At 36.2% G+C, this 16,495-nt stretch overlaps 1 protein-coding gene across 1 annotated transcript in view; it reads right to left on the bottom strand.

The window, feature by feature from the left end:
• Positions 1-16,495, bottom strand: part of LOC109103662 (cytoplasmic dynein 2 heavy chain 1-like) — an 82,854-nt gene that overhangs the window by 7,820 nt on the left and 58,539 nt on the right. The window contains 9 exon segments of the mRNA XM_042771731.1: positions 478-594; positions 2,082-2,186; positions 2,372-2,612; positions 2,949-2,977; positions 4,478-4,633; positions 5,867-5,977; positions 6,414-6,539; positions 7,927-8,025; positions 10,950-11,071. Of these exon segments, the coding sequence (XP_042627665.1) occupies positions 478-594; positions 2,082-2,186; positions 2,372-2,612; positions 2,949-2,977; positions 4,478-4,633; positions 5,867-5,977; positions 6,414-6,539; positions 7,927-8,025; positions 10,950-11,071 (1,106 nt within the window).

Here is a 16,495-nt window from a genome sequence, read left to right as displayed (position 1 = left end):
CAAAGAGATTATTTATTCATATTCTGAATGAGTTATTTTCAGATGTTATTTAATCTTTTATTATTTTATTTAATCTTTTAGTAATTTTACATGCTTTTCTCGTTGTTATTCATTTTTTTCTATTTAGCATTTTTTCTTTTTAAATTTTAGTAATTCTGGTACTTCAATGTGAACCTAGTTAGTTAGCAAGGCAAACAATATATATATATATATATATATATATATTATATATATTACTGAAATAATTTTTAACAGTTTCCATTTTAACAATACTGCAAAAATAGAAGGAAAATAAATTATGATTTTTTATTATTTATTATTAAAAAAAACTAAAATAACAATTATTTATAAATGTATATATAAAATGATATATTAAATATAAAAAATATTTAAATATATTAGATATAAAAAATATATTTGATTATATATAAATATATATAATAATTATATTATGACACTAAACTGGCGATGCGTTACCTGGTTGAGGCGTTTCCAGAGGTTGAGCACAGGTGAGAGTGCATTAGACCAGATCTCTCTGTCAAATTTGGAGCCAGCTGCTACAGACCTGCTCAGAATCCTCAACTGAGAGATCACCTGCACACACACACACACCACACACACACACACACACACACACACACACACACACACACACACACACAGAGAGAGCTGAGGTGAGGTGAGCGCAGTACATCTGACTGTACACTATCCTCCATCTCTCTGTGATTGGAGCAAACTGCAGTGAAGGTGTGGGCGACTCTTACACATGATAAATTGGTCTCATTACAAGAGCTAACACACAGTCTCTAAAGCTCTCTGTGTGTGTGTATGTGTGTGTGTGTGTGTGTGTGTGTGTGTGTGTGTGTGTGTGTGTGAGAAAGATCAGTCTAAACCTGACAATGACAAATAGGAGTGCAGCTTAACAGTCTGAACAGACAAAGAGTGTGTGTGTGTGTGTGTGTGTGTGTGTGTGTGTGTGTGTGTGTGTGTGTGTGTGTGTGTGTGTGTGTGTGTGTGCGAGCGACAGTGAGCTGAATAAGAGTGATTCACGTATTTCATTCAGTAAAAAGCAGGATATTCATGCAGCCAGTAGCAACCGCATAGCGACGCCCTGGCAACAGCTCTGAACACAGATTTATGGTGGTGAGTTTTGCACAGTCAATCATCGCAAGCATTAAATTTAATATTTTTAATTATTTCACAAGCATAAAACCACAATTAACACCATAAGTAATTCAGCTTGAGCCACTCAACCGAAAGAATCCATTCAATCCATGTTTGAAAACTTTATAGTTGAACTTTGTTAGTATGTGACAACGACATCATCACGCGGTTTCATATTTGCATATTGGTCATCTTTTTTGCATGTAATAACACACAGAGTTGCTGCATTTCATTTACACAATTCAGTTTTACAACATTTCTAATTTTATAATAATACTAATTTTTTTAAAGATTTTTTTTCAAATGTTTGAAACCATTTTTAATATTTTAGTTTTAGTTAATAACAACATTGCAAAAATAGAAGGAAATTAAACTGTGAATACTTATGAATTCTTATTTAATTAATATTATTTAAAAAATTAAAATATGGTACGATTACATACATATATATATATAAATTATTTAAAAATACTATATAAAACATTATTATTATTATTATAGCTAAATTTAGCCAAACACCTATATTTAGCTAAAACTTCTCATTCACTACCTCGCAAACACTGCTGCTTGCTTTAATAAATGCGAATCTACTTGAAAAAATCCTCACAAATACAGTAAAAACTGACTGAGAACATTTCAAGATAATCTGATTCAAAATAATGTCTAAAGTAGAATGAGATGTCCTCAGAAATATGGTGAAACTAACCCATGTGTGTGAATGTGCTTTGTCTGTCAGCGCATTATGATCTCCACCCCACAGGAAAGAACAACAGTCACACACACACACACACACACACACACACACACACACACACTCCTTTGATGTTGAGGAATGTCCTGCTCAGCACAATGTTCTCAAAACACCTCTGACCCCTCATGACCTCTGCAGAAACACACACACACACACACACACACACCTGTGAGCTGATGATTCTCTGTGCAGAGCGCTCAATGTTTGCAGGCAGGCCGAAGAAACTGGGTCTGTCGTCTTCAGGAAGAGCGTCCACCACTGCACGATAATCCTAAACACACACACACACACACACACACACACACACACACACACACACACACACACAGAGGGGAGACTTTAATCCACTAGTGCAAAGGACTGTGGGTAGTATCAGTCCAAAAGCATGCACAGATATAAGATCTGAATTCTTATGAGCTACACAGCACACAGAGCAGTCTGTATACGATCACTAACCGCTATGCTGCAGGAGTTGGGCAGGGTTATCTGAGCCGGGAAAGTGTGTGTTTTCTTGACACGTGAGTGTGTGTGCGACTGCGAGAGGAGCTGAGCGTTAAAATACTGCTGTAGGTACGAGCGAAGGACTCGCAGGTCGCACACGTTATCGATGAGGTGTGTGTTTTTTTGATTGTGATGTGGGTTGGAGCGAAGGACTCGCAGGTCGCACACGTTATCGATGCGGCCGCCGAGTTTTGTTCTTTTTTATAGTATTTTCTCCAAACAGACCATGCCGAATTCCCACTAGTGAAACGCCTTCCCACCCTGACACACTGACAACACACAAAACACACACACACACACACACACACACACACACACAAAGAAAATACTATAGTACAATCTCAAACCAAAACATGTAAATACATGCAAATACATATAAAAACATAAAAACCCTCAGATGACGAGTTCTTGTAGATTACACAGACACACACACACACACACACACACACACACACACACACACACACACACACAAACACACACACATTCATTCAGACGGTCGGTGATTTATATGAAGGCTGTCTGTTATGTCAGAGAGAACTCGTAGAACTTCGTCCAACCCTGTGCAACACAAACACATCCTCATCATCCTCATCATCATCAGTTTAATTCATCTTTATTCATTTAGCCTGTGCAGCAGAAACTCAGATCAAAGTCTCATAATCGTGATTGAATATGGAGTCGTTTTTCAAAAGCTTGACATGAAATTCCATGGACGCAGTGAAGTCATTCATCTTTTCTTTGGCTCTAAATTGTTCCCAGTCTTTTCAGAACAGGCATTATTTAATAAAAGCAGATGTTTGAAAGAAAAATACCTCTGATATTAAAAGTACTGGTAAGTCAATATTCAAGTATTACACATAATATTATATTTCAACAATTTATATATATATATATATATATATATATTATATATTATATATATATATATATATATATATATATATATGTTTATATGTATATATATATATATATTTTTTTTTTTTTTTGGGGGGGGGTTGAAAACATGAAAAAAATAATTAAATGAAAAAAAAAAATATTATTATAGAATAAAATGTGTTATTATAATAGTAAACAAATAATAATTATAATTCTTAAATTATGCATATATTTTATTTTTTTTAATTTATACGTTTTTTTATTTTTTTATATACTTGCTTGATTTATTATCTAATTTATTATCTAATTTACTATATAAATAATAGACACTTATGTAATAATTAAAATAATAAATATATAATATTTCTACACATATTATAAATATAATATATATATATATAGATATATATATATATATATATATATAATATATATATATATATTATATAAAAACATACATACACACACACACACACACTTTATTAAATTTTTGTACAGAGAGAGCACTAGTGAAATCTGACTACAGTAGTATCACTGTAAAATCTACCGAACAGAAAAGTCCCATGATTCCTGGAGAGGCAGAAATCTGCACCCCTGCTGTGATGACTGGGTGTCGAGATGCCTGCTGAAAATAACACCATGTTTCCCAATAACGGCTGTTATAAAGCTTTGGTTTCCTTTTCCTTCAGAAGGCACACGATCGACTCTGTAGCGTTTCATTTTCCACAAACACTGTTAGCCAACATCTCTTGCACCAAACTTCTCTTCTTTGCTACTGTATCTTCATGATGCTAACTGCCTGACCTCTATGTACAGTTCATAATCACATCAAATCACTGAGTACTAGTGTTAATGTGGCCATATGTTAAGAAGCCTATGTGACATCATAATCATAAAAATAATACCATTTATGGCATTCAATTTAACTGTGGAGCAAGAAACATCCTGCTTCTTTCACAGAACCCTTTTAAGAGACACCATGAATTAGTTTTCTCCTACGCAGCTTATTAGACTTCAGGAGAGAGAGAGAGACAGATGAAGTGAGCGAGAGACATTACAAAAGAGAAAAGCAGAAGCTTCAGTTAATTAAACGGAGCTCTTCAAAGAGTCTGAATTAATTGCCCAAACAGATCCGAGAGTGAATTCCAGCGATGTCTGCTGTCATGTGACGGGTGTGTGTACCTGTGGAATGTAGTTGCGTCTCTCCTGACACACGGCGTGGAACCAGGCCAGACATAAGAGCGACTGAGCTCGAGTCAGGTGACCGCCTTTACTGATCTGCTCCGCGCTCCAGGACTCATACGTGCGCTTCAGGTTCTTCTTGAGGCCTGGAGGAGCCTGAACACACACACACACACACAAAAAAAAAAAGTCAGGTGAACGCATACGTACGTTATCATTAATGGATTTCTGTTTGAGTTGATTTTATGTTGAGATTCTGATTTGATTTGATATGGACACTGAACGTCTCTCCTGAGGTTAATGTGACGTTACAAGCTGACCTCTTGACCTCTTTCCAGAGTTGAAACACTGATTTTTGATCACAGGAGACATGAATAAGTTTCGTTCAGCACCTTCTGATGTTCATTCATGTTTATTTGGTGCTTTAACTAGCAGTAAAGAGGAAGACAAGATCGGTTCACGGCTACAGTGCTCTGTTACACCTCATTAAAGAGGGTCTCTGCAGGTTGTAAGAAGGTAAATTTAAGGCTTTTTCAGACCTTATTAAGACCAGCTAAAGAAAACACAAAACATCAATATGTTCTCTAAATGCAAACGTCTGCAACGAGAATCCAGCTTCCAACCAGTGTTACACTATTACAGTTTTTGACTATTCTGAATGAGTTTTTATTTGTATATTGTCTGTTTTCATTTTAATTTTAGTTCAAATATAAGTGTTTTTGTCAGTTTTATTAGTTTTAGTTTTTTTTTTTATTATATATCTACGTGTTTCAGTTTTACTTCAGTTTATGTTTTAGTTGTTTTAATACATGAAGTTGAAGTAAATCAAAATAAGAAACACTGAATAAAATAAGGTTACTTTTTCATATCTTCATTTTAAGTTATTTTTATTCAAGTTACTCTTTTTATGGTTTTAGTTTTCTATTTTTTTATATCTTCGTTTTGCATCTCAAGTATAAGTCTCTTGATTTAACGATATTCAGATATTATTTGTATTGGAAAACAAGACAAAAATATGGAGGAAGATAATTTATTTTTTTTGCGGTGCATGCAACATTTAATGCCATCTGAAGACTTTCTGCTCTGATTTAAGATGTTTTAAATGCCTGGAAGGGCAAATTAAGATTTTTAAACCTTTTAAGGCCCCCAGAAACTGCATCAAAATGACATTTTTTGTTTGAATTTTGTGATAAAATTGACAGCATCTGACTTTGTTTGATATCAAAAGTAATGAGCACAAAGCTTATTGTGATTACTGAATAAGAAGCATGCTAAAAAATAATGTTTAATGAAGTTTTGTTGATGCAGCATTAAAAGTTCAGTCTTGGGATTTAAGAGTCAATAACGGTTCATTAAAAAGAGAATACATTACATTTGACACACACTGACCTCATAGGTGACCTTCAGGCTGGACTGGAGCAGTATGGGAGTGAACTTTGCATGAACCTCAGCAGTCAACCAGACTCTGAAGCCGGCTTTGGGCTTCATACTGTTGAGCTCCTGCACACACACACACACACACACACACACACACACACACACACACACACACACACACACACACACACACACATTAGATGTCTCACTACAATGAATTAAATCGATAAATGCAAAGCATCAAACCAATAACAGTCTCTCCTGTGTGTGCGTGCATGTGTTTCATTCTCTCACAGCCTCATCTCATCGACTCCAAACCCATTACAGATCTGCAGCGCTACACGACACACACACTTGCATTTTGAGAACGAGCAGAGAAATTAAAACAAAAAGCAATTAAAGTATCTGCAAGTAATCTTCCTCACACAGATTCACTCTCGCTTTACAACAACAGTCATTTGAGCTGTAATTAATTCCACAGCACAGATAACAAACAAAGACAGACTTCACAATGAATCAGAGAGAGAGAGAGAGAGAGAGAGAGAGAGAGAGTTCAGACCTTCTCCAGCAGGGGGAGCCACGCTGTGACCAGGTGCAGGTTCTTCAAGCACAGCCATTCACCGGAGCGAACACACTCTCTGAGCGTCTGTAGAGCCACGTCAGCCTGACCCTGACCCATCGCCAGCTTTATTACAGAGATTAATACTTTTAGTCAAAAAGGATTCATTAAATTGGCCAAAAGTGACAGTAAAGACATATATAATGTTTCAAAAGATTTCAATTTCTATTCATCTCTGAATCCTGTGAAAAAAAATGATTCATAGTTTTTTCCAAAAATATGTGATGTTTTCAACATTGATAATAATCAAAAATGTTCCTTAAGCAGCAAATCATCATATTAGACTGATTTCTGAAGATCATGTGACACTGAAGACTGGAGCAATGATGCTGAAAATACAGCTGCGCATCACAGGAATTAATTATATTTTAATATATATTCACATAGAAAACAGTTATTTGAAAGTTATTTTTTTTAGGAGAAGAGACTTCTTTTAAAGTCATTTAAAAATCTTTTAGATTTCATTTTCATATTTTATGGTTTAATTTTAATTTTATTTAAAGGTTTAGCAATTTTGATGCTTTTGTTATTTTTATTATATTTTAATGTCTACATGTTTATTTAAATGTTTTGTTATTTTTATTATATTTTAATGTCTACATGTTTATTTAAATGTCACCTTGGCAAGTAGCTGAAATAATTTTGTTATTTTTATTATATTTTAATGTCTACATGTTTATTTAAATGTCACCTTTAATAATCCCTGAGGTGGTAATATGGCTGATAGTAATCGCATGGGGGGTTGGTGTGTGTGTGGGTGTGTGTGTGTGTGTGTGTGTGGTGTGTGCGTGTGGCTAGGTGTGTGGGTGTGTGTGTGCTGTGTGTGTGTCTGTGGAGTCGTGTGAGGTGTGATGTGTGTGTGCTGTGGTGTGTGTGTGTGTACTGGAGTGTGGTGTTTGGTGTGGTGTGGATGTGTGTGTGTGTGTTATGTGAGTGTGTGTGGTAGTGTGTGTGTGGTGTCTGTGTCGTGTGTGTGGTGTGTGTGTGGTGTGTGTGTGTGTGTTGTGTGTGTGAGTGTGCCATGTGGAGTGTGTGTGTGGTGTTGTGTGTGTGTGTGGTGTGTGTGGTGTGATACTGTGTGTGTGTGTGTGTTGTGTGTGGTGTGTGAGTGTGTGCGTGGTGGTGTGTGTGTGTGTGTGTGTGTGTGTGTGTGTTGTGTGTGTAAAGTAGTGTTGTGTGTGTGTGTGTGGTGTTGTGTGTGGTGTGTGTGGTGTGTGTGTGTGTAGTGAACAGCATGTGTGTGTGTGTGTGTGCCGTGTGGTGTGCGTGCGTGACTGTGCAGTTGTGTGTGCGTGTGCGTGTGCGTGTCGTGTGAGGTGCGTGTGTGTTCGTCGTGCGTTGTGAGTATGTGTGCGGCATGCGTGGTGTGTGTGTGTGTGTGGGTGTGGTGTGTGTGGGTGTGTGTGTGTGTGAGTGACGGTGTGTCGGACTCCAGGAGTTTTTCTCGGCCCACTATCTGACTGGCGAGTTCCAGGAGCTCCTGAGACGGATCCGCACCGGCAGAGATGATCAGTAAGATGGGCTCAGACTCCAGAGTCTCTCCGTACAGACGCTTCAGATTCAGCGGAGGAGGAGACAGTTCCCTCATCCCTACACACACACACACACACACACACACACACACACACACACAGTGTTAGTTCACAGACAGACTGACAAACTGAAGCAGACTCAGGTACAGACAGACAGCTACATGAGCACTTCATTGATGTGTGGGAGGTTGATTTGCATCATCAGATAACACTGCACACAGATGATGATATTCAGATGCATTTTCTGTATTTGGTGAGATCCAGCCCTTCTCTCCACACGACGAGAGCTTCTGCAGGGTTTCCACAGGAACAATTATCCAGCCCAGTGTGATGAAGGCTAGTTATTTATACAGCACTTTTCACACACACTGGTGAGTCAAAGTGTTTTAACTGGCCACCATAAAGAGAAAAATAAAGGAAAAAAGATGGAGGATTTTTATTTATAAGTGTGTTTTCACACACACTGGTGAGCCAAAGAAATATCATCAGCTTTTATTTTTTTTATATAAAATAATTAATTAATAATAGATTTATTTTATATATTTTTATTAATTAATTAATAAAAATTGATAAATAAAATAAAGTTTAAATATTAGATGAAAAACTGAAACTTAAGTTTAAACAAAAATGAGAAATTCTGACTTGGCAACAATTTGAAATGTTAAAGTGCTAAAATTAACCAAATAAAATTAAAAAAAGATAAATTATACTTAAATTATACTTATACTAAAACTTTAAATTAAAATGAAAAGTGAAAATATAAAACTGAAGCCAACTCAAAATATTAATAAATATTAGTAAAATAAATAGTTTATTAATATTATTCATTAGAATCTATTTAGGCAGCCATTCCAACTTATAAAGGGATTCAAATGGATGAAATGTTAGTATGTAGTATGTACAGTAGTATGAAGTAAGTATGTTTACGAGCACATATCATAGACATCGGTTATTTTATATAAAGATGACTACAGTCTAAACCAAACCAATGACTACAGTCTAAACCAAACCCTGAGAGAATTTTTTATATTCACAACGTCTCAGAACAATTTGTCTGCCAAACTAAACGATGCACACCACACACGCCCAGCACACACACACACACACACACACACAAACTCGTTGTCCATTCTACTATTCATATTTCAGGGCATAGCAACCCACGAGGAACAAGACACATGGACAGCATTTCTAACCTGGACAACACACACACAACCACACACCACCACAGAGCTCAGGTACGGGCCGGAAACAGCCGTTAAATGACTCTGTAGCTTAGCGTCACTTGTAAGCGGATTAGAAACAAAGATCCATTAGCATTTTGAGTTGGTGTACACACAGTGACTCAGCGTCAGACATCAAACTCTGCATTAACCGAGACACGGCCGCCTCTCTCTCTCTTTCTCTGAGGAAGCGGTTTATAAGCGTAGGTCATTAAACTCTGACAGGAAGACTCGCCAAACAGCCAATTGAGAGTGACCGTAAAATAAAAAACCGAGGTTTCTGGCAGCACTAAGAAGAGCGTGGACCTTCAGTGAGTCAGACGATAGATCACAGAGATTACAGCAGACGTATGAAGCCAACCCGGTTCTGAGGAAAGACAAACTCAAGCTGTTAAAAGACATGCAGCGCCAGCTTTATAACCTGCGGAAAAACACTAACACGCTCACCAACACAACACCCACAAGGTCAGGTTCGGCCCGTAAGCCAGCCGTGTAAAAATGGACCGTTAGTTAGCGTCACTGGTAAAGAGGAATTAGAAACAAAGATCATAGCATTGTGATTTGGTGTACAAACAGTGGGAGCTTCAGCAGGGTTTCACAAGGACAATTATCCAGCCCAGTTGTGATGAAGGCTCGTTATTTAAAACCAGCACCACGGCCGACCGCATGGGGAGTCAAAGTGTGTTTTTAACTGGCCACCATTAAAGAGAAAAATAGGAAACACCGAAAAAATAAACGATTTTTGGAAAGGCACTAAATAAAGTAATAAAATTCAACTTTTTTTTGGATAGAAAAAAAATTAATTTTTTTATTTTATTTTATATTATTTTTTATTAAGTAGCCAATGAGGATTGATGAAGTAAAATAAAGTTTAAATCTTAGCTGGAAAAACGAGGTAAGTTTAAACACAAAAATGAGGGAAATTCTGACTTGGCAACAATTGAATGTTGGACGTGCTTAAATCAGCCACATAAGATAAAACAGTAGATTATACGTACATTATCCTTAGACTCAACTTTGAAGTAAAATGGCAAAGTGACCATATAGGACTGATCGCCAAATCTCAAATCACTTAATATAACTTACTAAAAAACAGTTTAGTTATATTATTCATAACTACTCGCAATCAGTGAAGGAGCCATTTGACTTAAAAAGGGATCACAACAGATACCACGTCTAGTATGTCGTTATGTACAGTAGTATGTAGTAAGTATGTTTACGAGACCTGTCATAAGACAGCGTGATTTATGAAAGATGACAGTCTAGACTTAAATCCTTTGTGATGAGGAACGTTATTTAATGTGCATACAGTGACACCCTTTGCCAATTCAACAACCGTCTAAACGGAACAATTTGTTGCCAAAATAAGCTATGCACACCACACGCACGCATACCACATAACACCCACACACACACACCGTTAGATGTTCCTCATTATATTCTTCCAAAGAAACCACGAGGAGAACCCGCAAGCACAGCTATTTAACCTCGGACATCACACACAATACACCACACACACACAGAGCAGGTCGGCCCGTAACAGGTTAAATGCTTCAGTAGCTTACGTCACTTGTCAGGGATAGAAACAGATCATAGCATTTGAGTTGGTGACACCCCAGTGATCGCGTAGACCGCAAACTCTGAAGTACGAGACACGGCCGCCTCTCTTTCTCTTTCTGAGGTATATTGCGAAGTCTTCAAGTACCACAGGAAGGACGCACCAAGATCAACTCGAGACGAGCTGGGTTACTGTCGATCACTAAACACCGAGGTAGTGGGCAATAAGAAGAGCGGACCAGGGTCAGCGAAGATACAGAGAAGCGGCCCGACGCCACGCCAGAGACTGAGGATAATACCCAAAACTCAGTGCTCTCACTGCCAAGTGAAGAGTTTCTGAAGTGAAGAGTTTACGCGGTTACAACGCGGTTAGTGCTCGTCCAGCGCCACAGAACCCGGCTGAAGAGTGGTGAATGTAGAGATGAACTAGAAAAAACTGGCCCCTACCCCCCCTTGCACCAGTGACCCCCCAAAAAAACCCCCCTCCCCCCTAAATAAAATTAAAATAAAAATAAAATAAAACTCAATAAATAAGGCAAAAATAAAATATCCTAATAAATTAGATCTCCTCAAAATAAAGAAAGACTGAAAAACGCACCATTCATGAACTATTCAACAAAAAAACTAAAAGCAAGGTTAAACAGTTTAAAATAGTTTGTGTAGATGGAATGGTCAACCCCGGTACTTGTGCTGGTACTTATGTACTCTTAGTATATAGAACATAAAATGGAAATAAAATAAAATAAATAAAATAAAATAAAATACACAATCATACGTTATATTTAAAATACATGGAAAGTGGAATGGTCATTGGTTCTGAACAAAAAAAAGTATTCTACCCAAATAGGTGTCATTCTCACAACTGAACTACTAATTAACTAAACATTCATACTAAATATGCAAAAAATGTAAATTAAAATAAAATCAATCAATTCATAAAACGAAATGAGAATTGTTACTAATACCTAAAATGTAAAACATTATACTATAAAATAGCAAATTGATCCACTCATATATATTACTGAAGACTTTAATAGGTGTCTATTACTACGTTGGGATTCCCACCGGTCTCAGAACAGCCAGTGTCCAGCAAGGTTTTTTATAATTCTGATGTCTATAAAAGTTGAAGTGAGAAAGATTTATTAATTATGTTTATTTGTGTCTAAGAAAGGAAGTACTTCGGTTTTATTGTCTATTGATGTTGTATGTTAGGTTTAGATATGTATTATGACACTGACGGATCACGTGATTGGCCGATGAGCAGATCTCTCTCCAGGTATATCAGACCTCTGAGGGCAGAAAGCTGAATTCAGACCCTTCAAACCGCAGAGCTTTCCTACAGCGGGACTCATATTAAGAGACAGTGATTCTTCAGGACACGCCGGTGGCCGGGGAAAAGCTCTTCTGCTAGTCAGGACGTATTTAAAGATTTACTGAGCTCTGCTTTAATCACTAATGACACGGCCTTAGAGTTAATGGCAGCAGAACGGACATTACTATTCATGAGGAATGTTTTTACTGAGTTTAGTGTTGTAATAATTAACCTTCAAACCCATTCGATTATAATATAAAATAAAATAAAAAAGGGTCACTCGTATAACTTGAAATATAAAATGTTATAATATGGTTCGTATAATTTTTTTTTTTTAAATAAAGAAATAAAATGTAATTTATATAACAAAATGGTTAATGTTACAATAAGGTTCATTATAAAAAAACTAAATGCAATAAAATTTAACAACTTGTTATAATATGGCTAATGATTTAAAAAGAAATAAAAAAACTAAAAATTAAATTAAAATAAAATTCATTTACATAACTTGAAATGTCAAGTTTTATAAGGTTCATAATAAAATTAAATAGCACTATAATAATTATAGCATCAGTGTAACTCTACAAACTTATTCGATTGTACAGTAAATACAAATGTATTAAAGTTAGTATATAAAATAATAACATGTTAATTTATGTTAATTACTTTGAAATGTTTAATGTTATAATATGGTGCATAAAAAAACAATATAAAATGCAATAAATAGTATACATTAATAAAATAAAATACAAAAACAAACCAAGTAGTAACCAGTCCCCCCCCCTTTTCATTTTGGATTGTGTGTATTTTGTGTTTTATTGTTTTTTGATTTATTTTTGGTTTCAGAAAACCAGTTTTATTGTGGCCCTTTTATTATTCATTTCGTGTTGATATTCAGCTGTTGCGGAATGTTATTTCCTTTAGTGTGATATTACAGCATCAGCGTGACCCTCTGGTCCTGTTTGTGTTGAAAAGAGTGAAGTGTGTGTGCTGATGGTAGAGTGTGGTGTTTGTATTAGCGTCTCACTTCCTACAGTCTGTGTGTGATAAAAGAGTGAACGGAGTGACGCAGCGTCGAAGCTGGTCTTAAGAGAGGACAGGAAGGCCCTATTGTTGTGAAGGGTGGCGTCTCGGGGAGTGTGTGTGTGTGTCTCAGAGACGGAAACTGTTGCGCCCTCATGCGAACTCTTCAATGAGAACGCCGCGAATGGGTGTCTCGTGTTGTTTTACGCTGAACTCACAGTATAGTGTAACACAGTGCTGATTATGCCAATCACGGAAGCGATGACGGGCCCAGCCCGTGGAAACCAGCAGGAGATCTGCCAGCCTCAATCTCTCACACACTCACACAAACACACACACCACACCCCACCACACACACCACACACACACACACACACACACCCTGCATTCCCCATCAAACACTGAGTATCATCCAAGTAGAACTATTAGAAACTCATGCTAACTTATTCTACAATCCAGAGCCAGTTCTTAAAGAAACAGACACTTAAAATTAGATTTGAATTTTTGAATGTTTTTGTAAGAAGTTTCTTCTGCTCTCCACGGCTGCATTTTTTTTTTTTTGAAAATTTGCAAAAATGACAGTTAAATCTACTGAATATTTTATGAATTTAAAACAGCGGTTTTCTATGAATATATAGTAACGGTAATTTATTCTTGTGATGCGCAGCTGAATTTTCAGATCTTACTGCAGTCTCAGTGCACATGATCTTCAGAAATCATTTATATTCTGATTTGATCTGAAGAAAATTTCAGATTGAATTATCACTGTTGAAAAACCGTTTTGTGCTGCACAATATTTTTGTGAAAACCGTGATACGTTTTATTTTTCAGGATTCACAGATGAATAGAAAGTTCAAAAGAACAACATTTATTTGAAATATAAATATTTTGTAACATTAGAAAACAGTTTAATGCATCCTTGATGAATACAAGTATTAATTTCTTTATAAAAAAATAAGAACACTTTTGAACAATAGTGCATATTAACATGTTTTCACAAACTGAGGAACAAAAATATTTTCTGTACTCATTTGACTCATAATTTATATTCACAGGTGCTCATCGGATGCACCCCAGTGCAAGCTCTTGCGGCAGCAATTGAAGTCTGGATTTCTTTACCCGCGGTGAACTACATCAACGCGCGACCGCAGCCAGACCGACTTCTTGTCAGCACTCAGCGCGTCGATGAGCCCCGCTCGCCTAACAGTTTAAAATATACCGCCGGGCTCTATACATGCTCATTTCGTTATCTGTTCGACTCCGCTCTTCCTCCCCTAAAATCCCCCAAGTGTTTGCCGAACCAATGACTTACAGCGTTGAACTTGGGAAACGCTAACAACAGACTATTCCGATTGGTTCGCCCTTGGAATAAATGTCTTGCATACTAACCCACAGTCGCAGGCAAAACATGCCATTTCTATTTGTTAATTAGGCAAGTAATTTTACTGAATGTGGGGCGCGGAAGCTGTGTGTTGTTGGCAAAACTGTTTTTATGTTTTATCAGTAATGACATCTCGTAACGCGCACGCATTGTACGCCGTTGTGTTGTGTGGTGTGTGTGGTGTGTGTGTGTGTGTGTGGAGAACGAGAGAGAGAGAGAGAGAGAGAAAGGTAGAGACAGAGACGGTGGGAGTGTTTGGAAACGAGGGCTGCTGTTCACACTGATGATTTGTGAGCTCAAAGCGCTGCTAGCTGTTACACATCACCCACCATGAACCCTACACACAGTGTTTCTGCCAGCTGTCTGTGGGTCTGGGTAAAACTGACCCAGAACAGAAAACAAACGGTCCACAAGTTTCTCTAGAACCAAGGTCAAAAATGTACACCCGCTGCCAACATGGTACAAAAGTTTTCCAGGAAACATTTCCAAGTGGCAGCAAGATAAATGGATTTATTCTTTGTGTGTCATTTCATATATAATCTATATATATTTATTAGTCTATATATATAACCTCTATCTGACTCTTCTATAAACTAATAATACATAAAGTTATAGCATAAAAAATATATAAACAAGTGAATGATAATATGAAAAGTATATGAAACTACGTTATTATTATAATGTTTTTACATTATCATTATATATATATAACTAATAACCTGTTAATATAGTCCTATATAATCTACTGTTTTACCAAAAACTACTGTTATTCTTATGAATTAAACAAAAAATTATTATAAAAACCATGTCATCTGTCATAAATGAAGTTATGAAGTATTGATGCATTGCACTGAATATATGATATGACACAAATACACAAATTAAGTCATAAATCAATATGAAATTTTTTTTAAAAAATTAAAATGATAATTTGCATATTCTATATATACACACCAACACAATCTTTCGGCAACAATCATTGTATATATATTATCTAGATATATAACATATATATAAATATCTAAGGAGATAATCGTAAATCTTATTAAAAATGGCTATTTTTACAGAAAAGAATAGTTATAAGAAAAATATTTAAATTCAACTAAATTAAAAGTAAATTAAATAAAAATTACAATTTATGCATTTAGCAGAGAAGCGGTGATCCAAAGCCGACTTTACAGTGCATGCAAGCTATCAATTTTTCCTATCATGTGTTCACTTGGGAATCGAACCCCCAACTGTGCCGGCATTCGTTAACACAGATGTGCTCTGCTACCACTTGAGCTACAGGAAGACTTTATTTGACAATAAAAATATTTAAAAATTAGACAAATTCAGACACCAACCATTTGCGAAACTAAAAGAAATCTATGAAGACTATTTTTGCACTTTTGTTGATATAACAACCCAAAAAAATAAAACACACATTACATTTAAAATTCTATACACATTTAGAATCTAAAATATTATTATAATTAACATAATATATTATAAAATTAATAATTAAACATATATGAAACTATATTAGGTTTTATATTTACAATTTCCTACCTTCTACCCTCTTCTGACTAACCTTCAATGACTAGAGAAAAACACCGAGTGTCAATCGGGATCGATCAGCACAGGAAGGTCATGGCGAGCTGGAGTCAGGCGTGCTTTGGCTCAAGGAACGATTCGAATATGACACTACTGAAAATCCTACCAATACACACTTCATCGTCATCAGTCTGAATTCAGACTCACTTGTGCTCTGCGCACGGAAGGGCTGCTGTCTGCCTGAAATGATCTAAAAAACAAACGTAACGTGTACTTTAGATGAATAAAGCTTTACACGCATTACTTAGAAGGTTGAAACTTTTTAAAAGCGCACAAACCTAACGAGTAAAAACCCAGCTTCCAGAGTTTTGGGCTCACAGCTGATGAATGAGAAAGAGAAAAAGTAGAGGATTTGTAAAAAAAACACATTTCTGTCCAGGAGTTCAATTGCTAGTGTC

This window comes from Cyprinus carpio, chromosome A15, assembly GCF_018340385.1.
Source record: "Cyprinus carpio isolate SPL01 chromosome A15, ASM1834038v1, whole genome shotgun sequence".
Taxonomy (NCBI): Eukaryota; Metazoa; Chordata; class Actinopteri; order Cypriniformes; family Cyprinidae; genus Cyprinus; species Cyprinus carpio.
This window is presented reverse-complemented; position numbering and strand designations above follow the sequence as displayed.